At 49.1% G+C, this 27,556-nt stretch overlaps 2 protein-coding genes and 1 long non-coding RNA gene across 12 annotated transcripts in view; 1 reads left to right on the forward strand and 2 right to left on the reverse strand.

Annotated features, from left to right (window-relative positions):
- The window catches only part of Tex264 (testis expressed 264, ER-phagy receptor), a 29,350-nt gene extending 10,857 nt beyond the window's left edge, over positions 1-18,493 (reverse strand). For 2 of the 10 annotated variants that reach the window (XM_040740210.1, XM_040740202.1), the window contains exons 1-4: positions 18,380-18,477; positions 17,464-17,530; positions 14,943-15,233; positions 5,340-5,561 (exon numbers count right to left, since the gene is read on the reverse strand). In XM_040740210.1, coding sequence (XP_040596144.1) covers positions 5,340-5,561; positions 14,943-15,200 — 480 coding nt within the window. In that variant the 5' untranslated portion in view covers positions 15,201-15,233; positions 17,464-17,530; positions 18,380-18,477. Of the gene's footprint in view, positions 1-5,339; positions 5,562-14,942; positions 15,234-16,364; positions 16,387-17,463; positions 17,531-17,727; positions 17,747-17,797; positions 17,941-18,055; positions 18,139-18,162; positions 18,334-18,379 lie in introns of those variants that run through there. The other 8 variants (XM_040740204.1, XM_040740205.1, XM_040740207.1 and 5 more) reach the window with 8 other exon arrangements.
- LOC106022773 lies at positions 17,999-20,659 on the forward strand. Its single transcript, XR_002381706.2, has 3 exons — positions 17,999-18,127; positions 19,371-19,555; positions 19,820-20,659. It is a non-coding gene; the product is annotated as an uncharacterized LOC106022773 (long non-coding RNA).
- The window catches only part of Rad54l2 (RAD54 like 2), an 89,073-nt gene continuing 82,114 nt past the window's right edge, over positions 20,598-27,556 (reverse strand). The window contains exon 22 of the mRNA XM_040740201.1: positions 20,598-26,337. Within this exon, the coding sequence (XP_040596135.1) occupies positions 25,343-26,337 (995 nt within the window). The 3' untranslated portion in view covers positions 20,598-25,342. The remainder of the gene's footprint in view (positions 26,338-27,556) is intronic.

The raw sequence follows: 27,556 nt of genomic DNA on the forward strand, positions 1-27,556 counted from the left end.
ATCTTCTGCCTCTTGGTTCCACCTCCATTCATGCTTGGATTCACCACCACTTCATCCCCTGACCTTAGGTAACCTCCCCTTCTCTTGGCTTCTGCCCTCTATTTGGGCTATTTGCTTTAATTACGACTCCTGTGATTGATTATCTTCTAACTAATCACCACGCTTAGAACAATGACATCCAAAGGGAGGTTCAAAAATTGTTAATAAGAGACTAAGCTGAGATGTCAAAAGGGCTTCCACCTTACCCTTTGATTGTTGGTGCTAGGGAAGGAAGTGGCCTGTGTTAAGCAAAAGTTTCATGCTGACCCCTACTGTAGCCCAGCATTCCCTATTAAAATAAAACTTGGAATCCTATCATGTTAGCTAGGCCAAGACGGTAGTCAAGATGACCAGATCTCAAATTTCCCATGGGGCTTCCTCATCTAGATTCCCACAGCAGGGCCTAACAGACCTCCACTAGTATTCTGGACCCAGTCTCACCAGCTAGCTCCCTCAGAGATGACTGATGAAGCAGGCTAAGAGGATACAAACACAGGGTTCAGAGCCTAGTGGGCAGAGCAAGTTTCTCAACAGGCTGCTACAAGCTTCATCCAGCTCACCAGGCTGACTCACTTCCACAAGCACCTTGCTGTGCCCTGCTTATTAGATCCTAGCTGGCCAAACTCACCCACCACTTAAGAGTTCAGTTACCTCCACTCCAGACAGATCTCCAACCTGAAGCTCCTCAAGCCTCCATTCAGTTCCAGTTTCTAATCAGAGTGATGCTTTTTCAGAAACAATGCCTCTTAGGAAATCGACCTGGTGCCCCTTCATCCTACTTACACTGCTGCTATACAGTATCTTCCAAATCCAGAATAATCATGCATTAGAGTGGAGGGGGAATCTTCTCAGTGGCTCATCTCAACGAGCATAAGTTTGCAAACCATTTGAGCCTGAGAGGTCCTCTTTCAGACAAAAGACAAAAGCAACTGGAGTAAAGAACCCTGAGACATGGCTATTACAGCTGAAACGGGGGGGGCAGCTGCCATCCCAGGTACACCTTAGCATCACCTTTAGCTGCCATCCCAGAGCAGTGTCAACAGTATGGTCTGGGTTCCCTCCCACTCTAAGTCCCTGTTAGATCAACCTCAGTCAATACAGCTATCTCAGGACTTGGGCCTTCATGGTCTCCTTGAAAGGAAACCACCTTTTCTGACAACTCCTAGTGCAAGAACCAGGTCTAATTTCTGGGGCCTGCCCATACTACCAACCATTGTGTGACTGGCACCCAGTTTCCCTAAACTTGGGAGAAGTTGCTTAAGCATTTTTTTTAACAAGATCTTTCTCCTGGAAACACCTAGATATAAGACCCTAGAGAAGGGGTTTATGGAAAAGATTCTGTACCTTGCTGAAGCATGGGGCAGCCATGTGGCTTGGTCAGTCTAATCCCCTCGATGACCCCAATGAACTACTTATGCCCCCAGTCATGAGCCATGGCCCACGCTAGAGACCTTCCATACACAATACCACACACAGAACCCCATTTTCTCCAATCAGTCCTGGAGGCTGCATGTGCTCAAAGCCTTTCTTGGACACTTAAAAAGACTTGTTTTAACTTGAGGTGAATTTCAGTGGCAGGGTAGTCTTTGCCCATTGCTCTAAACTCATATCTCTTCTGTAGTGTTGTAAGTTCAGTTTCCTCCTGTAGCCGCAAGAAGAAGCCTCCTGTCTGGGACTTAATGAGTGGTCTCTTCCTGTCCTTGTACTTCACTGAAACAGTATGGCCATGCTGGGGCATCTTCCACATACATAAATGGTCACACAATACCCAGGTAGCCCTTACACATACTGTCCCAGAGTGTTCAGCCTGGAGGTTCCTAGTTGTATTTTTGAAGGCAGAAATTCCAGCATCTGGCAGTGGGGGCACATACCTTTAATCCCAACACTTGGGAGGCAGAGGCAGGCAGATCTCTGTGAGTTTGGGACCAGCCTGATCTATAGAGTGAGTTCCAGGTCAGCCAATGAAACCCTGTCTTAAAAAACAAGTGCCAGGAGGTGATGACACATGCCTTTAATTTCAGCACTCGGGTAGAGGTATGAGAATCTCAGAGTTTGAAGCCAGCCTGGTCTACAGAGTGAGTTCCAGGACAACCAGAGCTTCATGGGGGTGAGGGGATGATTACAGCTCAGTCCAGCAGGTTGCCAAACTGAGAAAAGCTGGCTAGAGAGCCAGAGGCTGCCATGTAATCACAAAGATGGGTTACAGCTATCCCTTCCAGAAACCAGAGGGGCCTGAAAAACACTTCTCTGGGGCTTCTTGCAGTGACCTTAGGTCCTTTGCTGTCCCATGAGACCAATACCCCACGGTTAGGCACATCTACAATTGCCAGGAAAGCAGCTACTTTCCATCTCCCATACATCTCCGACTCCTCACCCCACCCACCTCAGCCTCTGGGGCAGAAAGTGAGACTAGCAGGTCAATCCTCCCCTTATTCTGGCAGCAAGATCATCCCTCATGAAAGAATACTGATGGCTACTGTCATTTCATCTGAATAATACTCATAGCAATTCCAAATCCAGAGAAAAGTGAGAGAGGAGAGGGAGGGGAGGGGAGGGCAAAGGAGGGGAGGAGGGAGAGAGTTATGTGTGTATGTACAAAGTCAACAGCAGACAGTTGTTGGGCTGGGACTGTCACAAGTGCTGGCATCTCACTGGTAACCTCAGCGACACAGGGCAATGGGAAGAAAGCAGGGGTGTGAGGCAGGCTGACTCTGTTCTGTCCCTTGTGCTGAGAGGCACAGGGCCACCTTCTGTAGACTGTCAGTTATGACCAACGAGTTTTTTCCTCATATCTCCCTCAACTTAGTTTCCTAGGTCCAAGGTAAACACAGGACAGGAATGGCCCTCGCCATTCCCCAAACCCCTGACTTTTTGTCCCTGCCACCACCCCAGGAAAACAGCCCAAAGCAGAGTTGACAGGCTCCCACAGGAGAGGAAGGGCTTTCATCAAAGAGATGACGTCAAAACCAGCCAACTTGTGAAGCAGTCAGGGGCCGGGAAATTTGGACAAAGGTATCTAAAAATAAACCCCTGGAGCCAAGGAAAAGCTTTGGTGGCTGAGTCGCTTGCCACCATACCACATGCCACACACCCTGTTCTGAGGTCTGGAGCCTAGGAAGTATCTTCCTGAGGATGCTCCTCCAGATTAGCCATCAAAACTGAAGATGACATAGACAAAACAAGATGGAAAACACCAGCCCTCCTCCTTGGGTGGAATGAATGACAACCCCCTTAAGGTGCCGTACAGAGCAGGCCTAGGACACTGGTGTCTGACTTCACTCCAGTTCACTTTCCCAGCCCCCTCCCCGGCCCCAGGAAAGCACAACCTCTCCAGCCGTGTTCCAGGCACCATCCCAGCTCACAAAGGCAACTTGTTCTTGTCTTCCTTAGCCTCTGACCTACCACCATGGCAGACATCACTGCCACCTGGCCATCCCTACAGTCCATACAGACATCAAGCAGTCCCACTGTTAGCTCACAGACCGGTTTTACCCCAAACCAGGTGCCTCTTTTAGATTCCCACAGGCCAGTGGAAAGCAACACTATGCTTTCAACTACCTTAAAAAAGGACACAGCTTCTGTGACACCCCCACAGCACCCTTCTAACAGCCAACCCAACCTTAGTACAAAAGTTTCTACCACAAAATAGAACCTCTGTGCTGGTTCTGCACTACCACAGTCACTGGTCTGGTGACTTACAGCCTGGAAGAAAGTAATGCTGGCAACCCAAACCGTCTGTAGGAAGGAGCAGGCAGCCTACCCTGTGGACATCCCCATTCAGACCCTGACTGCCTCCTGAGTGCATTCCCCACCGCTTAACCCAAATCAGAAATGGGGTAGACCAATTTCAAGAGATGGCTCCAAGTGAACACTGCATTGGTTGTTAAGCTTGTTCTGTTTTTTTTGGTTTGTTGTTTGTTTGGTTTTTGAAACTGGATTGAATCTGGGACCCCATACATGCCTTCAAGCTACCACTTATATACACAGAGACACAGGAGAAAAGTATTTACAATTCTTTGAGACAAGATCTCTTCATGTAACCTAGGCTGGACTCAAGATGCTGGAATTGCCGGGAGGTGGTGGCGCACACCTTTAATCCCAGCACTCGGGAGGCAGAGGCAGGCGGATCTCTGTGAGTTCGAGGCCGGGCTGGACCGACAGCCTCCAAAACAATACAGAGAAACCCTGTCTCGTAAAAACCAAGAAAAAAAAAAGATGCTGGAATTACAAGAGCGTGCCATCATACCCCTACTACATTTAGATCAAACCTATGTTCCTTGCCAGGAACGGTAGAGTATGGCTGTCATAGGAGAACCAGGAGTTCAAGGTTATCCTCAGCGACACGGCAAGTTTGAAACCAGCCTAGCTATATGATTCCCTGCCTCAGGGGCAAAAAAAAAAAAAAAAAAAAAAAACCAACAAAAATCTCCAAACAAGCCCATTGTTGTTCTTTACCCTGCTCTGCTTAAAAAACAAAAACAAAAACCCTTACCTTCTCTGCAACAGGGCTCCACCTTGAAGTGACCTGCTACCTCTAACCACCCTATTCAAGTGGGTCCCCTGACCCATCCTATTTCCTACCATGTATCCCATATTTACTGCCTTTCTTCATCACCTCATTGTATATGCCTCTTTCATGCCCAAATCTTCCACACTGTGTCCTGAAGAGTACTCAGTGTACACTCTATAAACACAAGCCAACAAATGAATAAACCATCACTTCCAACCCAAACTGTGGTCCCTTCCTTAGCTCTCAAGCCTATAACACATCCAAAGACCTTAGACAGGTCAAGTTTCTAAGACTTCTGTAGACAGAGATCCCTGTCGATCTCTTGGTGGCTGACTCTCCTCCTCCTCCAGACAGGTTGTGCTGCCAGCATCACTTCCTTCTAGGTCAGAAATAAAGGAAGCAGAACCTGGCACTGCTGGTCAAGTCCTTGGGGAGATGGGGGTGGGGGCAAATGTAGCACCGAGGCCAGGGTGGCACATGGCCACTGAGAGCTTGTTAGGCTACAAGCAAGATAGGGACAGGGTAAGGACACAGACAGAGCCAATCTGACCACACCAGGTCAGGCTTCTGAACAAGCTCTTGGACATAGTCTGACCCCAAGACCTTAAACATCTGAAAGAGATGCCAGGAGTCTCTGACAATATTCCCTGGCAACATAGGTACCTGGTCCATGAGGTCTCAGAGAGCTACTCTCTCCAAACTACTTATCCCTCACATCCTGGGAAGTCCTCTCAGCTCCCACCCAAGGGATCTGAGTGTCTACCTCCCATGTACTATACCTATGTCTCACCTTGATATAGGTATCCAAAGCAGGATGGACTCGGCGGACAGCCAGCCAGATGGATATGGGGGTGGTGTAGGGGAAGGTGGCTGTTACCACATGGCTGGGTGCTGGAAAGGAGAAGACCTTGAAGCCAAATTTCTGATAGAGGTGGATGAGCTCAGGCGAGGGTGACTCCTCTCCCTCACTCAGGATGCTGCCTACAGCACACCGGCACTTCTCAGGAGGCACCTGTGGAGGCAGAGCATGGAGTTATTACCATACAAAGGAAGGGGATCTTCAGACCTAAGGCCCTCCACTTCTGAGCTAACTGGAGGAACCACCTGCTCTGACAAGCTACAGAGCTCTAGATACCAGGATGGAGCTAACCATTTCTGTACCAAAACCTGTTGGATGACTCTCATCCATTCCCTCAGCAAACATGCTAAGCTGCACACGACTCAGGAATCATGGTGAGGAAAAAGAAAAAAGAAAAAAATTCAGTCTCTACTCTCCAGGAGCCGTGGGGATGAAAGAACAAAGAGGTATTTGAGCTCTCACCCTCTACACAGCCTGCACGCCACTGCCAAGGGACTTCCCATCCCCTGATGTTACCTTTCATGGGTCCCAGTCTCAGAGGCCTCCAGCAGGACTGCAGATAGTCCTTCCTAGGGTCCAATTAGTTTATTTCCCTCCTATATCCCAGAGGAGCAAGTTTCACCAACAGAGAAATCACAGTGAGCAAGGCAGCAGAACTGAGGAGTGAAAAATAAAGAAAAAAGCCTACAACAGCTTTCTTTCCTAGTTGCTCCATGAAAACAAGTGTGTGTAAGTGTACACAGCGGAACACACAGGACAGAGGCCAGGGTAGGGTTTAGAATTAGGATGTGTAGAGGGTCAGGATTCAAGATAAAAATTTAAGAGGAATCTCCTCTAGGTACACAGGTAGGGACAGCCACCATCACAACAACCTCTACGTCTTTTCCACCTAAAACCTACTTTCCAAATCCCTTCTTGGTTATACTCCATACTGGTGGTTCCCCATGTCTCCCAGTCTCTAACAAATGTACTTTTTACTCTACTCCTCTCTCCTTGGGCTCCCATCAGCCAGCAGCAGTTTTGAGTTTCCAACACCATGTCGGCTGACCCAAGGCCTACAGGGCCAGTGCTCCTTCTGGCAGCAGGTGGCACTAGTCTGCCCAACCTTCTAATTCCCAAGTCTATTTTCCTGCCATCTATATACCAGCCCTTGGACTAGGCCCCCAGGGGAAGGCGTTCCTAAATCCTGGACATTTACCACAGATATAGTGCCTCAAGTCTGGGATTTTTTTTTAAGGTACCGTTCAATTCTTTCCCTACCAGAGCCTGCTGACCTCTCTCCTCTACTAAGCAGGATACTACCCTACCTTCCCAGCCCACTTTCTCAGCACCATGAAGTTACTATTATACATCTGCTTCTACCATGCCTACCACCCTGTTATGGCTCTTTCAACACCTGTCAGCATTCCCTAGGGGTTTTCTTAGCCCCGACTCACTTCCTCTACTCTGGCAACCTAGAATCACACTTTTCTGTTCCAGGCCCTGACCTCTGAGCAGACCCTAGCGGGTTAGCCAGTTCCCAAGGTTCTCATCTTGTTGCTTCCTTGAACCCAATGGCAGCAAGTATAACTTAAGAGTTTTAGTCACCGGCAATATAATGCAATGTTCATAACCATGCTATGGGAGACTGGCCAGGGAGTAAAACCTGAGTCACGTGATCCTAGCCACAGAGCACCAATTCCTTGATATTTCCTTTTAGGCCTTTCACATAAAAGAGATAATTCACAAAGGCTTGGCACTAATGAAGTGCCCCATAACTATTTTTGATAAGTCATAACAATAACACTGTCCCAATAACAGGCCCTTGGTCTAGAATGACCATCTCACCTAACCTTTGAATATAGTCCTTCCCCACCCATCCTTCAGGTTTACTGCCCTCTTGGTGAACATTTCAGAGTAGCCTTGTAACATTTTTCCTCTCCCCAAACTTCTTCCAAAATTTGCTGTTCTTAGCCCTCTCAAGACTATTTAGCCTTAAGCTCCTCTCATTCCATTCAAACAGTGCTGCAGTACCATATCTTGTCTCTAGATGGTGGACCTGTACCACTTACACCCTAAGAGTTGCAATGGCTATATAGGCAGGAGGCTCTCACAGGCCTGGACTGACAGGCCAAGGGACAGGGAAGGTACCCAGCCCCAATGCAAGCTATGCTAGGTGGGAGGGGAGTAGAGAAAAGAGAACAAAATATTAACGTAAGTTAGAGGAAGAAATGGGTGCAAGGTCAGTTGTCAGTTGACAGCTCCTCTTTCTCCTTTGCCTGCCTTAATTTGAGTTCCAAGGTCTTTCCTGAGTTCACTTCAGCAGCCCCCATGGAACTACCAATAAAACACTCTTTGACTCCAAGATACTTGAACACATGATTAGAACCCCTCAATGACTCTCAGCTCATATCTACGGCAAAACTAAACTTCCAAGCCAAAAAGGTCAGATGTGACACTGAACTCAACTCAGAATCAGGAATCAGCAGGGCCAGAACCTGGGCAGGCAGCCACTGGGTACGTGGCAGAGGGAGGGGCAGAACCCGGGTCTGGCCCAGCCCGCCTTGCCAGCCTCCTCTCCTACCACACCCCCATATACGCCCCCATGTAGCTATTTGTAGCCAAGCATGCCACGTCTTCCCAGGCTGCCTCCCTTGCGTAAGCTCCTTCCTTCCTCTGCCTAAAATGTTCTTCTTCAACCTATCTGAGTCTTCTTTCTGGGAAACTCCAGTTCATCCTGCAAGACTCACCTCAACTCCTTTCCTCAAAGCCTTTTGCTATTCTCCTGGAAGCTGCCCTTCCTCTTTGATCCCAAATAAATACAAATGAACTGGCCTTCTACTGCACTGTAATGAAGCCTTCTTGCTTTTTCCCACCACTCCAGCCTCAAGGCTGGAAAGTGTAGGATCCTATACAGAAATTCCTTGGATATGTCTAACAATGGTGCCAGCACGTGCACAGCTTCTCACATAAACCCTACACCACAATCAAATGATCTGGCAAAAGGGAAGTGCTCCTCTCCAATGTAATACAAAGTAGTGTGGAACACAAGAGTTCTCTCTGACTTGGTTTGTCTCTATGTCTACCAACTCTATAAGTCATTATCTGTCCCTTCCCTATCCTAGCCAGTGCTTAGAAGAGGTGCCACGGTAATCCTACCACCTGCAGCAGAACCAGGTCACCAGCAAAGAGACAGGACAGTTACAAAGACAATCTAGGAAGTGGTAAAGTTGGTCCAATAGCAGTGACCTAGCCCAAGACAAAAGCCTGGGTCTCCTATTGTCTACTACTTCTCCTCATATCAAATCTGTTTGGAGTATCTATGACCAGAACTGCACCAGCCTAGAACCATACTAGGGAGACAGGACAAAGGCAGAACCAACACCGCTTTGAAGAAAGGAAAGTCCACCCAGGATCTACCATCAAAACCAAGATTATCATACCAGGCAGTGATGGTGCATGCCTTTAATCTCAGCAGAGGCAGATGGATCCCTGTGTTCAAGGCCAGCCTGGTGTACAAACTGAGTTATAGGACAGCTAGGGCTATTACACAGAGAAACCCTGTCTTGGAAGAAAGAAAAGAAAGGGAGGGAGGGAAAGAGGGAGGGACGGAGAGAAAGAGAGAGAGAAAGCAAGAGGCCAGGTGATGGTGGTGCACACCTTTAATCCTAGCACTTGGGAGGCAGAGGCAGGCAGATCTCTGGGAGTTCGAGGCCAGCCTGGTCTACAAATGAAGGATAGCCAGGGCCGTTACACAGAGAAACCCTATCTCAAAAAGCAAAAATAGAAAGAAAAACAAGGGTGGGGACTACCAAGGGGCATGCCAGGCTTCAGCACATTTTCAAGGTATGCAGCCTCCTCAGTCCCAGTACTATAAGAAGGAGTTGCTTGGAACCTAAAGATTTCAGGTATGAGTCCATCCTGAAGCTAGCCCACTGCCCCTAGCAGAGAGGTCTCTGACAACCATTAGGCCACAGTGAAGAGTCATTTCAAGGGTACTGCCTGGCTAAGACCTCCAAAATGTAGGGATATGACAGGACTGGTATCTTTAAGGATTCAGAAAAGAGAAATTATGTCAGCTGGCACACTGGGTTTAGTGGAAATGGTCAACCTCAGTCCACAATCCATTCAGCCAACAGGGATAGGTATATCATCTGCCAGTCTAAGCCCAGAGAGCTGCCATGATCCCTCTCTTGACAGCTCTCAATCAGAGTTACCAAGGCAAGGGGAGACATAGAGACAGAGTCCTGGTATTCCCAGGGTTAAAAAGGAGTGGTATCTGCCAATTACAGATGTGTACTGGGCCTCCATTACCCAGACCTGGTATATAGTCAACATACCAAGATATGTGTTCAACTTATCTGCTACGTGAAGGAACATGGGGTAGCCACCAGCTGGAATATAGGCTGATACCACCAACTAGGCCAGAGGACAAGACTCATACTTTAGGGGGCTCAGAAGGAAGTAGTCATTGGGATGTCAACTCTTTTTTAACTCTTCTGAGAGTTCCTTAGGAACCTTCTCTTCTACTCCCAGACGCATACCCTACTGATAGTGGGCACCTGACAAGGCCTCACCACTTGCTGCTTTCCACACCTAAGCTCATCAGATTCAAACAGCTTTGTATAGTCAGTTGGTACTGTTCTCAACCTTGCTCCTGAGGCCCAGGATACCAAGTTACTCAGTAAATGTCACACAGCAAGGCAGTGTTGGGGTCAGGGTTCAAACCTAAGCAGACACGCTCAGGAATTGCAACATACTACCCACACTCACCTGGGAATTTGAGAACTCAGCCCTAGCTAAGAAGAATAGACTTCCCCTGCACTGTGTCTCCCCAGACTCAGCACACCTGGAGCAGGCATTCCTGAAGGCATAAAAGCCCCATGGTACAAGGCTCTCACTGCCAGGGCTGGTGTCAAATGTGCTATGTACTATTAGGAACCAGGCTTTGGGCCGGGCGATGGTGATGCATGCCTTTAATCCCATCACTCGGGAGGCAGAGGCAGGTGGATCTCTGTGAATTCGAGACCAAGCCTGGTCTACCAAGCGAGTTCCAGGACAGACTTCAAAACAATACAGAGAAACCCTGTCTCGAAAACAACAACAACAACAAAAAAGGAACCAGGCTTTGGGCCTTTGCCTCATCACCTTGATGCCACAAAACTAAAACTTGACATGTGGGAAGATGCATTTAGCATGAACGAGGCCCTGGGTTCAACATGAGGCAGGAGGGACTCTTTCACCCCATTTGATAGACGAGACAGACTCACTGGAGACCAAGTGACTCACAGAATCACATGCTAGGAAGCAGTCAGAGCCTTAATTCAGATCTAGAAGGGTGAACCCAGAGTCCTCTCCTCTCACTTTACTTCCCAAGGGCAGTGAGGCGCTCACCTTGAGAGACCTCTTCCACGCTTAATTTATTAGAGAGCAATAGTCTGGTTTCATCTGCAGAAAACATCCACAGGTTAATCGGAGCAGAGACACCCTGGGTCCTCAGGAAACAGCAGCTCGGCCCATATTTCCACCGCCCTGTTGAAGATGTCAGCCATGGGAAACTTTATCTCCTTATCCCTTCGTAGGCTCTGTCTGACCTACATGTCTTAAGGTAGCCCCAAAACCCAATGAGCAGTGAGGAGGGTGGTACAGACCCAAGTCAGAACTCTAAAAACTCTCAGGCTCTGCAGACTTGGTGGTTCTCCGTGGACTAATGGAGAGAGGATTCTTTAAGTCCAGAATGCCACCAGATCCTCCATTAGTCCATGCCTGGAAAAAGCATGGATTTGGTGGTGGATGTGAAGAGAGGATCCCATCTGCCTAGGCCAGGTAAATACAACTAACCACCACACCCTCTTGCCTCACCTAGGCTACCACAATGGTAGACTGGCAGGTTGCATAAGACCCAAACAGCAGAGGAAGAAATATGGAAGGTGTGAGAGGTGGCAGATAGGGCAGACCTACAGGAATGGTGACAGCACCTAACCAGAAGGGCCTATGTGCAAGCCAGCACATAGTTTTGAAACATAGTTTCTCTCTGTAACAGCCCTGGATGTCCTGGAACTCACTCTGCAGACTAGGCTGGCCTTGAACTCACAGAGATCTACCTGCCTTTGCCTCCTGAGTGCTGGGATCAAAGGCCTGCACCCCCACCGCCTGGCTCCCCAGGGGATTTTTACTACTCGTAGAGGAGACTAAGGTCAATTTTCAACTCTCCCATACCCAACTTAGAAAGAGGATTGAAAGTGGAACAGTTTTTCTCAGCCAGGACCCTTCTCTAGCAAGAGGCCGTGTGAACCAGTAGATATGGGAAACAGGGCAGGTCTGTGACTGTGACCTCTGGAACTCAGTCCTATTCACCAAGTACCTTAAAGAGGAAATGGCCTGTACTCCATGAATGTCAGCCATTGATGAGAGAACAACACCTGTGATCCGTATCAAGTCTTGTCCACTTTCTGACACATGTTGCCTCCCTGCACTCCTTTAACCCTAACTATATTCAAGGCTTTCTGGGTCAGGGAATGGAATCCTTCCTTCTGCCTCACAGAAACCATCTATTCAGACCTCATAGTTTCCTCCCATCCAAGACTCTAGGCCTCGGGTAGCAAGTGATATGAAAGAATTTATAACAACTACTACTGTCCTGCCTTGGAGTGTCTTTTCTGCCATTTTCCAGACCCATACTAAAAAAGTGGAGCTTCCCTATACCTTTCTCAGGAATATTCTTCCCTCTAAGACAGCTTGGGCTAGGAATGGTCATGTCTAGGGAATCTTTGGTTCATACCTCGGCAGGGTGACCAACATCTAAAGTCAAGCAAATCTCTAACCTGGCTACTCACTGCTTTACTCAGAGCCTCAAAGAACATCACTTCCTACCACAATCCCAGAGAAGCCCATCTGACTCCTGCTGTGCTGTGTTGGGAGATTGGAGGTGCTACACCCAAGAGGTTGGCCTATATCCTCTTTACCTATATACATATCCGTGACAGACACCGAGAGCAGCGGCAGCTAGGAAATGGCGAACAAGGATTCTCAGCCTAAGGAACAAAACAGGGTCTCTTCTCCAGCATCTCCAGGTTCCTGAACCCTTGCCCCAAGTGATTCTGAATCTTAAGTGTTCAGCAAACTATACCTCATGGTCTCCATGGTGCCCCAGTGTCAAGCACAGGCCTGGTACATAGCCAAGATGCGACTATGTACTGACTAAGACAACTAGTACCTCATTCAGGCTATCGTCATCCCAATCTCTTCCCCCACCATACCACGGTACACCTATTGTATCTATTACAGTACCAGAATGTAGACCAGGTGGTTTGACAGATGGCTGCAAACCCTTGAATCCTGGGAGTTTAAGATTCCCTAGACCTTTTACAATCACCACTGGACAGACAATGTCTAGCTCAGGAGCATATAGAGAGCCCCAAGTGTCCCTGTGCTACCCCAAGTGCATGCCAGGATATAATCTTGCTTTTATAAGTATCTTCCGGAGTGACCCAAGTTTCCAAGTTAGGGGAGTGCAGAATCAAAATGGTCACTTTAATCTTTTCATTTATCTTCTTGGCTGGCCAGGTCAGCCTCATCTCTTAGCTCATGTTCATGAGTGTTTCACACCCTTTTCTGTTAAATATCTGTTGAGAACCATGTGCTGGAGTGAATGCCTCACTCACATCACTTAAGTGAGTCCTTGTCAGCCTATCTATGAAGCAAGCCATTTTATCAGGATGTTACAGAGGAGAAAACATTAGTTCAGAAAAGTTGTGATATGCCTAAGAACGCACATCATAAAAGTAGTCAGATACGATCAGAACCCAGATTGCCAGCTCTCAGGCTGTACTCTCAGGACATGACTCCCCTGCACCAGCATCCAAGGCAGACTATGCTCAGTCAACACTGAGTCCCAGGGCACACTCTAACCCTGAAGAGGGCCACATGGTGGCTGACTGGAAGAAGCAGACATGCCAGTAGAAAAGTACATTTTCCTAGAGCTCTTCTCATTTTTCCTTGGTTGTGCTTCTAAGTAATGACCCCTGTCACCTTGACCGGTTTTGATCCTGGAATGAGCACCTTTAACCTAAGAGGGTTATGTGCTTCTGCTGTACTTGGTCTTCAGTGCTTTTGACTTCAGGTACTGCCGCCCCCAATCACATGACTACAAAACCTCAGACAATGCTTACTCATCCCTCAACTAGCCTGTGCCACCTCTCACCCAACCCAGCCCAATCTTTTCAATGGCTTCTATGAGTCATCTTCTTCCCTCCCCCACTTGTCCCCCAGTCAGCTTCCTAAAACAAAGATGGTAAATGATGTCACACCCATCTTTGCAACCTCCATTAGCACAGGGAACCTTCTCATCCCCTTTCTCTACCAACCACATGTCCAAGAGGCCACACTTCCTATTCATCCCATGACAGCAAGTCTTTGTTATAGTTTCCTAAGTCAAGTAGCCCTGCATGGCAGAGACAAATTCTACATATGTGAGAAGGACCTTCTATCTCTTTTCTGAATCTTCCTCACATGCTTGAGATACTCTTTCTACATCCTCCAACTCAAACTTCTAAAGACATTGAGTTTAGTGTCTTGTTGGAAAATCATCTATATGGGGCTGACAAGCTAACTACAGTTTACTGAGGACAATGCCAAGTCTAATTCACATCCAGAGTGCAGGTGTAGAGCAGAACCTGGCAGACAGGAAATCAGCACACCCTTGTTTCACCAAGTGTCCCAATGAGGCTTTTGTCTTTAGGCAGTGTACAGGGCTTGTTCACTTGAGCTTTCCAGGCAATGAAATCCAGGCTAAACAGTCCAAACAAAAACTCCCCAGGGCTTAGTTTAGTATGGCTCAAAAATGGAGGCTAGAGTCCCTGGCAGAGCTGGCAGCCCATTTAGCTGTGGGCAGCACCACCCCATAGCACAGCAGGAAACTACATTGGCAAGCCCTGACTCACGGTAGGTTTAGTACAGCCAGACGCCTACAGGGTACCAGTGATGCTAGATTAGTCTTAGACCCTAGCATCTTGGGCATTTGACTCCACTTGGCCCTCTCCCAATAGGTAGCTTGAGGGGTATGGAAAAGACTTATCCCTGGGTGGGAAAGCACCATGGTGACTAGAAAGGTAAGATTCTGAGCCCCATGCCCAGAAGCTGACCTCTTGGTCCTCGAGAGCCAACAGACCCGGCATGAGAGCTGAGGCATGGAAAGCAGACAAACGAGATTTAACCCTAGAGAATTGGCAGATGGCCTAAGAGTACTGGCCTCAAATGGAGATAGAAAAAAGAACAGCAAGAGACAGAGAGTCAAGGTCCAGACAGAAGCTAGGGTCTACTACACTCAGAAATCCTTGAGCAGACATGGGCAAAGGGACACAGATGTGGGCAAATGCAAAGCTTCAGGATGCAACAATGTCCAGGGTAAACTGGAAGGGCTTTAAGCTTAGAGAGAGAAGGTAACCGCAGGACCAGCTAAGATTTCCTTGTCCTTTACTCAGAAACCCAAATTCTACCCCATCATGACCTGGCCCAGGTTCATCCAAGAGGTAGAAGCCCACTGAGGCTCCTTACCGTGTGGGGGTTGTCATAGTAGACAGCGATGGAACGTAGCTTGGGAGAGATGCTGCAGCTCTCCGTGAAAAGCTGTCCAGTGTCACCATAGGACCCCACATGGAACTTGTAGGCCACAGTGATGTTACGGATTGGGGGTGATCCAGCACTCACTGTCACCCCAGTCAGCAGTCCTGAATACCCAGCAAAGGCCAGCAGCGTCAGCAGCAACAGCAGAGTCAGGCCCCCAATCAGGCCCAGTAGTAGGAGATCCGGCATGGTTCTGGGACTCCCTCTCAGCACCCAAGGCAGCTGTAAAGGAGACAGAAGGGACAGGAGGCTGGTAGCCTGCTCTAACCCTGCCGGCCTGCTGGTTCTGGCCCAACCTCAGCCATGCCTTAGTGCTCTGACCTAGGAGGGGGAGGGACCACAGGTATTTACACACAGTGACCTAGAAGGGAGCCACAGATGACTGAAGCCACAAGCCTCTTTATTTCCTAATCATAGCTATTGACGCTACCGAAACAGCTCTACCTGGCACTAGCAGCCCTGCTCATACCTGAGGAAACTGAGTCATCCACCAGGCCCTGGCCAGAGAGATTTCCCCCAAGCTAGGTTAGATATCACCAGGAGCTATCCCTCTCCCTGCTCTGCCTCTTCCTTCCTGCAGATGGACCACACTGCCACCCCAGGACCCTCAAGTATCATTCACTACTGCAGGGTGCGGGGGAGGTATGGACACACGGGACACACACCTGACAGGTATGGGGTTCAAAAACTCATTAACAAACAGTATAGCATAAGGAACAAAACCCATGGAGAAAATGGGCCACAAGAAGAAAATTTCATGGAAAACCCTTTTTTGTTTGTTAGTGGCTCATCTGGTCTGTGGGGAGCTGAATTCCAGGCAGAACTAGAACTCTAGAACTAGAGGAAACTAGATCAAAACAGCCTGAGAGGTCAGAACAAAGTCCAACATGGGTTTCCAAGACATGAACCATCAAATGCTAATCAGCTTCACTACACTCTTGCCAGCCCACAAAGATTAGAAACAAGTAAGAAAAGGCTGTTAGAAGTGGAAACACAAAAGAGGGAAAAGAAGGAGTTACTCCTAATAGATAGCAGAGGTCTACAGGAATAAACCCAGCATCAACACAGAAGCCTGTGTGGAATGTTCTAAGCAGACTCTTACACAGGGCTTCATTTGAGTAGTCCAGGGATCACAGCACAAAGAACGACAGTTAAAAAGAAAGAGAAACATGAACTTTACTAGGGAAACAGTCCTACTCTAGTTATTTAAAATTCATATTATTTAAGGGTCAGTGAGAGGGCTCAGTGGGGAAAGGCACTTGCTGCCAAGCCTGACAGCCAGAGTTCAATCCCCAGAACCCACATGGTGAAAGGCGAGAACCAACTCCCTAAGTTATCCTGCACACCACCCACATGGTGTTTGTTTTCTTCTTCTTCTTCTTCTTCTTCTTCTTCTTTTAAGGGCTGGAGAGATGGCTCAGCAGTTAACAACACTGGCTGCTCTTCCGGAGGACTCGGGTTCAATTCCTAGCACACACGGAAGGTTAACAACTATCTGTAACCCCAGTCCCAGAGGATCCAACACCTTCATCTAGTCTCCACGGGCACCAGGCATCCAAGTGATACACAGATACAAATATGCAGCCAAACATCCACACACATAAGAAATTAAATTTTTTTAAAAATTCCTATTTAAAAAGTAAAAGGTTTCAGAGCTGAAAAAGTGATACTTTATCCCTATAGAAAACTTAGTTCCATGACTTGTTCCCTGAAAGTTGTGAGTGTAAGATATGCTAAAAATCTGTTTCTGGAGTCAGCCAGCAGGCAGAAGCAGCCTTACAAAGAAGCCAAGAATATTTCTGAACTCTGGTGTCAGGACAGTGAGGTGCCTCCCACTGGCCTCCTCGAGCATCTTGTACGCCTGCCTGTAAGCTCCCTTATCTTCTCTGTTTGCATTCTCTGCCCTGCTCATCCCTGCCTCCAGTTAGCTGCATTCTTCTTTTCTGATAGTGACGCTTTGTGCTGGGCGCTATCTGAATGTTGAGACCCGGCCGCTTCACTGACCCTCAGAAGAAGTCAATAAGGTAGGCGCCCACCAGGAAACAAGTGGCTGGAGGTCAGGATGCATGTCCAAGGTCACACGGGTATTGCACAGAGCCACCTGGACCCAAACACAGGCAACAGGAACCCAAATGGTCCGATTCCAGTCCACTGCCGGTTTTTCTCTCCTCTGGCTTCCAGAAAGGTATTCCATCCATGCTGGACCTTGCTGAACTCAAGGCTAGAAGCTCTGAGCACCTAGGCCACAGCCTGTCCTGGGAGTGACAAGCACTGCCACACACTTGTGTTGTAAACGAACTTAACTCCCAACCCCGATCTTCTTTCCACTGCTCAAACTGCTCGGAAAAGAGGGGGCATGTTTCTGCCCACTCCCATAGCCTAGGAAGGAGAAGCAAGGCAAATTTCCCCACACCCAGCAGAGAAGACAAGAACAGGGGATGAGGAGGCTCACCTAAAAAGCCAGGCTCACTTTTAGCAACTCATAGCATCCAGTACAGCAGGGCTCCAGGACTCCGGCCCTGGGGGGGGGGGGGGCGGGGGTGGAGACAGGACAGAAAGGAACAGTCAACAGCCTTAGACACAGGCAGTGAGCAAATCAGGTCACCAGGCCCTGAGCAGTCCCTGTCCAGTGAAAGCCCACAGGACAGGAGTGTCTACAAGCGAGCCGACCCCACCCTAAGACCCGGAGGGGAAATCAGGCCAAAGCCAGCCTCACAGCGTCACGTCTGGGATCCTCACTCGGCCCGTCTACCACACTTGGCGTCAACGCAGTCCCTGCTGCTGACCTTGGGCAGTGTGTGCCCTGTCTTGGGCCTCAGTTTCCACTAACGTCAGAGGTCCAGGGCAGACGCCTTCCTTCCTCGGCCCGAAAGCGTCGGAGCTGGGGCTCGACGCAGGGCTTCCTGAGGCCGCTCACGTGCGCTCTGCGGAGGGCCCGGCCCTTAAAGGGACCTGCGCCAGCCAACTTGGGCGCTCGGAGCCAGGGAGGGCGCCGCTTCGCGCCCTCGGCTTCCAGCCTCCGCTCGCCTTAAGGCCTCACGCACCTCTGCAACTTCTGAGACGCTAAAGTTTGTCGTCGCGACGAGGCGCGCGGCCCCAGGAAGCGGAGCTGAAAGGTGAGCCCCGCCCCGGTCCCCCCAGTCCCACTGACCCGGGGCGTGCCCGCACCCAAGGCCGAGGCAGCGGCCGCACCGAGAGGTCGGGACCGCCTCACGGTCGCTTTCGGGCCCGAGAACCAGGCCGGGCAGGCTGCGGGCCCGACGCGGTGCAGAGGGCGGCGCGGGCCGCGGGGCCCAGGCGGGAGGGGGATGAGGAGAACCCGGGCCCACACCCCGACGGGAACGCCTCGCCTCCGGCCCCGCCCTCACCTCAGCTGCGGCCCCGCGAACGCGGACCGGCGCCGGGGGGAGGCTAGGGCTCAGTCGCGGAGCTGGCGCGCGCTTGTCCCTCACGCTCGCTCCGCCCCTCTCGCCGCGGGACGTGGCCGTGGGCGCGTGCGCTCCAGGCTTGGAGGCCTGCCCCGCCCCGTCTCCTTGGTAACGTGCACGCCCCCCCCCCCCCTCACCTGGCTGGGACAGCTCCCACAGCACTCGTTCCCGCTTCCAACATACCAGAACTCCGGAAGGTGACAAAGCAACAATCGGTAGCCCACCGGGTGGGATGGGAAAGCGCAGAGGCAATCGCTAGCTCCTAGCACTGGGAAAGTTAGCCTGTTTGCCTGTCCTAGAAGCCCAGAAGTCAGGACGGGACTGGATAGTGTTTGTGCGTTTTAGGGAGAATCAGCCACAGCAATGTTGGCCTTTTAGCAGTTGTGCCACGCTTACACTTGCCACCTTCTCTCACTGAGGGCCTGTGAACCCAGCAGGGTCGGGCCGCTTGGTCAGGTTCTACAGCTAAGGAAGCTGAATCCCGCCTGGTCTAAACAAGCTCTGAACCACCTCTGGACAGTGCAATTGTCAGTGTCTCCACTCACCTACCCATCAGCTCTTCGATGAGCATAGAAGTGACTATTCTTCCATTCGGAATTTATTAAGTGCCACTTCCTATCAGGACAGTTCCAGGAGCTGGAAACAATGAGAGTACCAAACAAAAGCCTTCAGACATTCACTCCAGGGAAAAGAAAGCCTTCTCCCAAGCTTCTACTTCCGTGCCCTGGATGTAGCTGTTGGGAGGTCCTGCTGGTTTACTATAACATGGGTAACTCCCAAGCTAAGTGCAAGCTCCTTCAGCACAGGTTCAATCTTGAGCAGCATCTGATGACCTATAAACATCAGAGAGCTGTGCTAGGGACCCCTGCTGCGATGCCAGATTTTATGGAGGAGGTGAGGGAGGTAACTATGCTTGTAAACTTTGCTGCAGGACAGGCTGGTCCAAGGACTATCCTGATGCTTCTGACAAGGCTGTTATTTGGAGAGATGATCACCCCAAAGATGACTTCGGAAAAAGTCAACAGCCATGGGGGAACATGTGATCTTGACCTCATCCATGAAGTCTGTCCCAGTGCTGAACAGTCTGGCAGAGTGGGCTATTGAAAAGTCTCCAGGGTAGGTAGGGCCAGCAGCAAGGCCATTATAGATGTATACATCACACATGGTAGTGATTGGCTGCTTCGGGCAGATAGATGGACTATACACGATACACGATATGGTCCTTGAGATGCAAGAAGGGTGCATGGCCTAGGCTCAGGGACAGACAGCCTTTGCCTCCAGGCACATGGTTAATTCTGTTTCTTATTGATTAGGCTGTCAGGGAGTCATTATCAGGAGACACCCTTTCATCATCTCGTTCTCTCTGCTCAATTCCTTTAGCCTGGTTGGGAGCTCCAGAACCCAGTATCGGCGTCCCAGGTGTGCCTTGGGAGTTTCAGCGCTGTGCTGTAGGAGAGTTGGCCTGCACCTAGGGATCATACCACCAGGCTTCATCTCCCAGTGTTTCTAATAATGTCAACTACCAGGTGGCCACTAGGGGGCACCAGACTCCTATGCGAGGCTCTTTCTACACCTGACAGCTGAGATCTGCTCACCTCCCAGTCCTCGCCCAATAGCTCATATTCCCTTACTGTAAGCCCAGACTTGCCCTTTCTCTTTCCCAGGAATCACCAACTAAGGCTATTTAGTTCTGTGCAAATTGCTCAAGAATATCTCCTCAGGGCTCCTTTTCTTAAAGTAATTAAACTTATGGGGTTAGATGGAACTGTTCCTTTCCTCCCCACCTCCCATTCCAAAACCTGTTAGAGCCCCTCTAACTCAGAGAATATTCATGCAATACTTCCTTCCCATAACTGCCAGCCCCACCGCCTGAAGGACTGAAGCTGGTTCAGTCCCCAGCCACTTGGCCTAGAAAGGGCTGCCTCTGCAGGATGTCCCACAGGTGAGGACTAGCTAGCTTCAGCAACTCCAAGGCAGCTTCATTGTTCTGCCAAGAGCCGGAAATGCAGCATTCAACGCTCTTGGGTGTGCAAAATCGGGAAGTCAACAGGACCCGCTAGCAGCCTGTCCTACTGCCGCCGAGCGCCCATTGTTCCATTAGTCTTTTCATTACCACCCAGCCAACTGCTGTCCGACTTCTTGATCAAACAACAATGTCTTGAGTTTAAATTTTATTTTACAAAAAGAGAAATAAAGAAAACTGATAGGCAGTTATACTGACTTACAATTGTTCTGTTTGCTTTTTTAAAAAAGTGACATGAAACACAAGTAAAAATAAATACGTCATAGAAACAGCCAGTTGCCCAGTCTCTGGGGCAGAAGATGTCTGCCCTGCTGAGAGAGGGAAGCCCATGATCACACCAGCAGCTGGATCACCCAGCCACAGATGGTCCTCTAAGCCAGGCACAGGTCCTGGGCCTTCTGGGGCGTCCTGAGCAAAGAAGACAGAAAACTAAAGCCAGATACCAGGGCCTTGGGGCAACCTCGTCTTCTCCCCCCCCCCAACTCCTCTGGCAGCAGTGAGGCCTTAGTGGTTATCCATTGCAACCCCTTCAACCCACCTGGACCCTCTCTCTGACCCCTCAGAAGAGGGTACAAGGGAAAAATCTGTCTTGGGTAGGCTGGAGGGATTCTTCTGGTGAGTCTCCAGCCTACCCTGAGTTACACAACCAGATAACAGTCATTTTACACCACAGTGCACATGAGCACACACATGCAAACGCATACACACACTCACTCAAACACAGCTGGGCTGAATTCTCTTCCAGGGAGGGTCCTGGGTCAGGTCACAGTATGAGGTCCCCTCTCATCTGAACATATCCTAGTAGTGGTAGCAGAGTGCCCCAGCCTCCCTCAGCCCTCTGCATTGTCGGTTACGCAGCCTGCCTGGCTGTCTGCCCAGCACACTAGATGACTACAGCAAACAGACTTGTGGCAGGGGAAAGGCGCAGACTTAGGTCCCTGAAAAGCAAAGAGGGTGGACACTGCCGGCTTAGCTCATCATTACAGAACTCAGGTACTCGTAAAGCCTACAGCCAAGCTAGAGGCACAGAACAGACATTGAGGGATTACAGCAATTAGAATACACAGGGGCAGAAGAGTCAGTGGAAAGGAAACTGAGTCTGCCAGTGAGCAGTGGGCAGCACAGCATTTTCAGACCGGCCTTGAGGTGATTTCCTGGGAATTAGTCAGCAGAGAAGCCACAGTCATCTGTGGGGGAGGGTGACTTCTCTCAGCAGCTGTGTGGGGAGAGAGCAACCTAGCTGAGTGCACTGAAGGCCATGGCTTATGGTCATGTAGAAACCATAGGGAGGTGGGAAGCAAGAGTCTATCCAGGAAAAGGAATGTAAAGCCTCCAGAAAACCTCCCCCCCAACCCCCAACCCCCGTGGGAGGAGGACTCAGCTCCAGAGCAATGAACGTCAGGGTTAGAGACTGACTGCTTGCTACCAGCACTTCCATCTAAATGGCTGATGCTTTGTTTCAACTTATCAGCAAAACATACCCTAGCTGTTTGCTTCATTTTCCCAGAGTGGGGAACTTCGTTTTTTAGTTGTAAGTCACAAAAGAAAAGAGAGTTCCAAGGGCCAGATGGAATTATCTTTAAGCCAGGAAACAATATACTTAAGTAGCATAACTCAAAGGGGCGGGGACTTCAGGAATAAGCCATCAAGAAGGATCTGACCCAGAGATATAAGAAAAGGGAATCAAGTATCTCAAGTGTCATCTTGCATCATTTAGTAGTGTTCCCTAGAATAAGAATTTAGAATCCATCAGAGTGATTAGACTTGAGAGACCCTTAAAAACACCCCATGAAAGACAAGTACAAAATGAGAGAAAAAACATGAGCCTGTCTTTGTCTGCCTTTCCCCAGGGTCTCACTGTGTATGTAGACCAAGCTGATCTTCCTGCCCACTTACCTACCACTAAGTGTTTCCAATCCCGTACAGTACGGTCTGTAAGTATCCTGCTCCCCACATCACATGCCAATGTTTGTGTGCATGCACATTTCCCCACCAGCCCACAGGAAAAGCCATGTGTTTTCGGTTTGTTGGGTGGGAGGTACCTGTGCCAAAGCCCATGGGATTAGTAGTAGGCAATTCAATCTCCCATGATTGCCCTCCTGCCCCTACACAATAGAAGCTGCACATTATTATAAAAGCCTTTTTTAACCAGGAGCCTTGCCAAGAGTTAGCCTTGGCTAAGCTGACATGAGTTCCAAGCCCTGGAATGACAGCATGTAGAGGAGAGACATGCTACCTCTTAGAATACCCATTTACTTATGGGCAGCTTAAAAACTGACGGTTTCAGTTCCCTACTGAAATCATTTCTAGTGATATTCTATCTGTGAACACAGAATCACCAAGTTCCCTGGTACATACAGACCCACAAGTCCAGAGCTCAGTGTTCCAAGGTCTGAGGGACATCCATGTAATACACACACAGACAAACACAGACACACAACTCTGGGAGCTCAGTGTTCCAAAGTCTAACACACAGAGACAGACATAAACACAGGCACACTTGACACAGACACACATAACTCTGGGAGCTCAGTGTTCCAAGGTCTGAGAGGCATCCATGTAACCCAAGTTCTGTGTGTATTCTTCAAATTATAGAGATCTGGACTAGCTCACTCCCACTGCACCAGCCTCAACCTAAGAGCGCACTCCAATTCAAATGCCTTGACTATCCATTCTTGGGCTACATTTCACAGAGAAAGCACTGGTTGGAACTGCTATTTTCCAATTATTAAAAATAATTTGCATAGCTAGATTGTAGATCTAAGGCTTCTATGAGTAGAATAGTCAGTGTCTAACAGGGTGTGTATGAAGACAGAGAAAGGCCCACTTTTGGTGTTACTGGACAGTACACACACCCCATCAGCCATACCTCCTTGTCTCTCTGAGAAAACCACATAGGGCCTGCCTTGAACCTCCCTCCTTGCCCCCAATAATGGAAGTTGCTAGTCAAGAGTCACAGGAGGTTAGGATACTTATTGGGCTAGGAGGCAGATTTAGCAGTTGCCCAGTCAGGAGCCAAAGGAAGGTGGTAAAGTCAGGCACCATGTGTGCTATTCACCACAAAGAACTGCCTGGAAAACTTGGGGGGGGGGGCAGCTACAAGGCGGTACACACCAAGAAAACAGCCAGTGTTCAGTGTTTGTGTGTAAGCACTAGATATCCCTGCTCTCCCAATTGGAAAAAGGAAAGAGACCAGAATGACTCATGTATTCTTTTAAAACAGAAGCCAGACTTAAGACTCCTACAGAGGAAGGGCTTCCTCATGATCCTTCAGAGAAGATGGAGGCAACAGAAGCCAGGCCCACACTGACCACTTGATAGGGTGGAGAGGCCAAGACAATTCCCAACTGGAAAGCAATAGTTCATTACCGCAACCCAGCAGCTACCTATCCAGCCAGCTTCACGATTCAGCAGAGAGAACTGGCCTGTAAAATCATCATAGAAGACAACAGTTCCAAATGTGGAGGTTACTTACTTCCCAGTAGCAAAGTCCATGATCCCAAGTTTCAATTTCTGTGGAATGAGTCTCACCACCCCCAACTAGCCAGTCTCAGGGCTCCCTGATTTTCCTGAGAGGCCACTTCCCCACAACACAGTTGTTTAATCTAACTCTTGGTTAATTCTAATTTTCTTTCCCTGGTCAATTAATTCACCATCCATCTGGGACCCTTTTTTTTTTTCTTTTATCTTTTGTACCAGCAGCTAGGGGGTATGGAGTATCTTAGAACTTCCTTTACTATCTCCTATCTTCCTTATAACCTCCCCCTACCACCCCTACCCAAAATGAAAATAAATAATTGCGCATAAGAAATAAATTAACACGGAGCTCTCTAACAGGGAAGGAAAGAGAAGGAAACACCACCAGCACAGGCAGCCTAAGGGGCTTGGTTCTGTCCTGATGAAGCAACTTCTTTTCTAGCCACAACTATGACCTCACCCTCACCTTGCAGTGTACTTCTTCTAGCCCACGCAGAAAGGGACATCTGCTCAGAGGCGGCCACTGTGGAAAGCCGGAGACTGGAAATGCTCACTTCCTCATGACTTCCCCTCACGTTAAACAAATGTAGCTCTGAAAACCTGGGACTCGCCTGGCCTTCTCTTCACCTATCTGGAAGGAAACTGATGCCCGTGGCTCTTCTCCTGGACTCGCTTTAACGTTCAACTTAATAGCCATAAACCACCACACTCTGATTCACACTCCAAAAAAGATAAGCTCATTTTTTACCTTAGCTTCCCCTCCCTTCCCTCTGCTTTCACCCATTCTGCTACACACGTGTGCGTGCGCTAGCTCTCTCTCTCTCTCTCTCTCTCTCTCTCTCTCTCTCTCTCTCTCTCTCTCTCTCTCTCTCTCTCTCTCTCTCTCTCTCTCTCTCACACACACACACACACACACACACACCTGTCTGCTTCCTTCCAACCTCCTAAAAAGATACCACTTCACATGGGATCTTAGTCTGCTCCCCATGCCTTCCCTTATCTCCCTCACTTCTCCCATCCCCAGGCCAAACGAAGTCACTGAGTAAGGCAGCTCTCTTGGGAGAGATGTTCCCAAAGGCAGAATGGGATGTGAGCTTATACACTCAGATGGGCAAATAAGCAGACAGCGAAAGCAAGGCAGGAAGGAAGAGGCAGGCTGCCCTACCCCTCCATCCCTGTTTTCGGTCCCTGATTTCCCACTATTGCGGCTCTGTTGGGTTTTTTTTTCCTTTTGTTATTTTTTTTCTTCTAATAAACAGCAATAGAGCCCTGCCATTATGGCCAACCACTCTTCTTTTCCCTCCTGCCAAGTACCCTATTTTCAGAAAGACCAGGTTCACTGCCTTCCAGTTTGGTGGGCAACCTGCTAGGGGCCCCAAGTGAGGTGGGAAGGGGCTTCCTCGCTATTTCCCAGTGACCTCTATCACGTCATCATCTTTATCCTCATCATCATTGGAGCTGAACCCCACCTCAGCAACCTCATGGGAGTCAAATGGAGGCACCTGGGACTGGAGGAGACCACCAGCTGGGTAGCCTGCATGTGGGGACATGTAGCCTGGGTAGACAGACACGCCCCTGGAAAGGTTGCTGGGCAAGACAGGGGAAGGAAAAGGCGCAAACATCCTCGGCTCGGACAGGAGTGGCTGTGAGAATGGGAGTGAATAGCTGGGTAGTATCCCTGGCACAGAGGGGTTGAGCATGAAGGAGGGGTTGCTGGCAGTGACTGAGGTAGCCGTGGAAGAGGAACTGACAGGGCCTGCTGGCACCAGAGGGTCAGTAGTCACTGGGAACACCAGGCGGGCATCTGCCAGCAAATTGGACAGCTGGTAGTAGGAGGGGGTATTGCCCATAAACAGGGAATTATCCCCAGCCTGGGAGGTGAAGGGGGTGGTGAGGTTATGATTTAAGGAGACGGGTGGCATGGCAAACCCGCCAGAGACTGGATACCCGTGTTCATAGGGCTGCACGGGGGCTGGCAGATGGCCCTTCCTGGACCGCCGACGGACTGACTCCTGGGTGGCAGATGAAGTGGCCAACTTTCGCTTGTGGCCCCTTAAGTCCAGCACTGGATGCCTGCCACCACTGGGCTGGCCAGTCACCAAAAGAGAACTATTGAGGCAATGACCCCCAAGGCAAGGCTCAGTTCCAAGCGCTGTCCCGGGAATGGTACTACTGTCCATAAGTTGGGCTGGAGGGCCAGGCAGGGCGGTACTGATGCTTGGGGAGTTCTGGTGGGATTCCCGAGCAGCGGCCACATCTGCATACTGTTGGAGCTCACTGATGATCTCTGGGCTGTCAGGAGAGACGGGCCTGGCCAGCCCCTCAGGGTCAGGGGCTTTGGGTGATGAGGCACTATGTCTGCCATTGCTTGTGGACGCAAGAGCAGGCCCCTGGGAACCTGTAGATAAAACACAGGTAGCTGAAATCAGAATGAAAAGGAAAAATAATTCTAGTAAGAATAAATCTTGTCATGTGCTCCACAAATTCTCATTGTTTGATATTTAAACACTATCTAGTCAACTTTCCCCACAAGACAGAATTTTTTGATTCCAGGAACACTATATGATGGTTAATACTAACTGTCAACTTGACCAGGACCAAGAATCACCTAGGAGACAAGTCTCTGGGCATGGCTGTGAGGGAGCTTCTAGATTAAGTTGACTGAAGTGGGAAAATTCATCTAATTGTGGCAGCAGTGTCATTCCATGGGATAGGGTGTGAGACAGAATTAAAAAGGAGATAGTGAAATGAGCGCTGCCATTTATTGTTTCCTGACCGCACATAAGTGAGCAGCCAGCTCAGCTTCTGCTGATATGACTTCCTTCTGAACTGTAGCCCCTCGAACTGTAAGCCAAAATACACTTTTCCTCCCTAGGTGTGTTATCATGGCAACAAGGAAACTAATGCACAAGTCTAGTCATGAAAGGACATGTAGGCTTCCTGCACCTTCCTCTGTCTGAACAATTCTACAAAGTGAATACTATGAAATAATGGATATGAAACACTGGGAATCCTTCCCCTTTTTGGAGACCAGGTCTATTATGTAGAGGTGGCTAGCCTGGAACTTACTATATAGACTAGGCTGGCCTCAAACTCACAGAGATCTGCCTGCCTCTGCTTCAGAATGCTGGGATTAAAGGTTTGCACCACCATGCCCAGTTGGAAAATTTCCTTAAAACTAACTAGTCACATTTTTTTTCTGGGGGCAACAGCTAAGGGATAAAAAGATACAAATGAAGTTAAAAGACAGCCTATCCAAGTTTAAGACAGAACAAAATCTAGCTATAAGAAACAATTTGGAAAACTAGGAAATCTGGATAAAAGTTGGATATTAGATTTATTAATTTTTCTTTTAGTATGATGTTGTAGCTAGGATGTGAATGTTCTTACTCTTTGTGTGTGTGTGTGTGTGTGTGTGTGTGTGTGTGTGTAGGTATGTATAAAATAGCATTGTATTTTCAGCTTACAAATAATTCACATAATAAAAAGGCAAGGGAAGACAGAAGATTAATAGGAAATTGATCCTTGGGTCTAGGTGCAAGGAATACAGACACTCAGTACTTCCCTTCTTCCAACTCACAAGTGAATGCTAGAACAGCGACACCAGGCGCAGTCTA

This window comes from Mesocricetus auratus, unplaced genomic scaffold (assembly GCF_017639785.1).
Source record: "Mesocricetus auratus isolate SY011 unplaced genomic scaffold, BCM_Maur_2.0 Super-Scaffold_100691, whole genome shotgun sequence".
NCBI classification, from domain to species: Eukaryota; Metazoa; Chordata; class Mammalia; order Rodentia; family Cricetidae; genus Mesocricetus; species Mesocricetus auratus.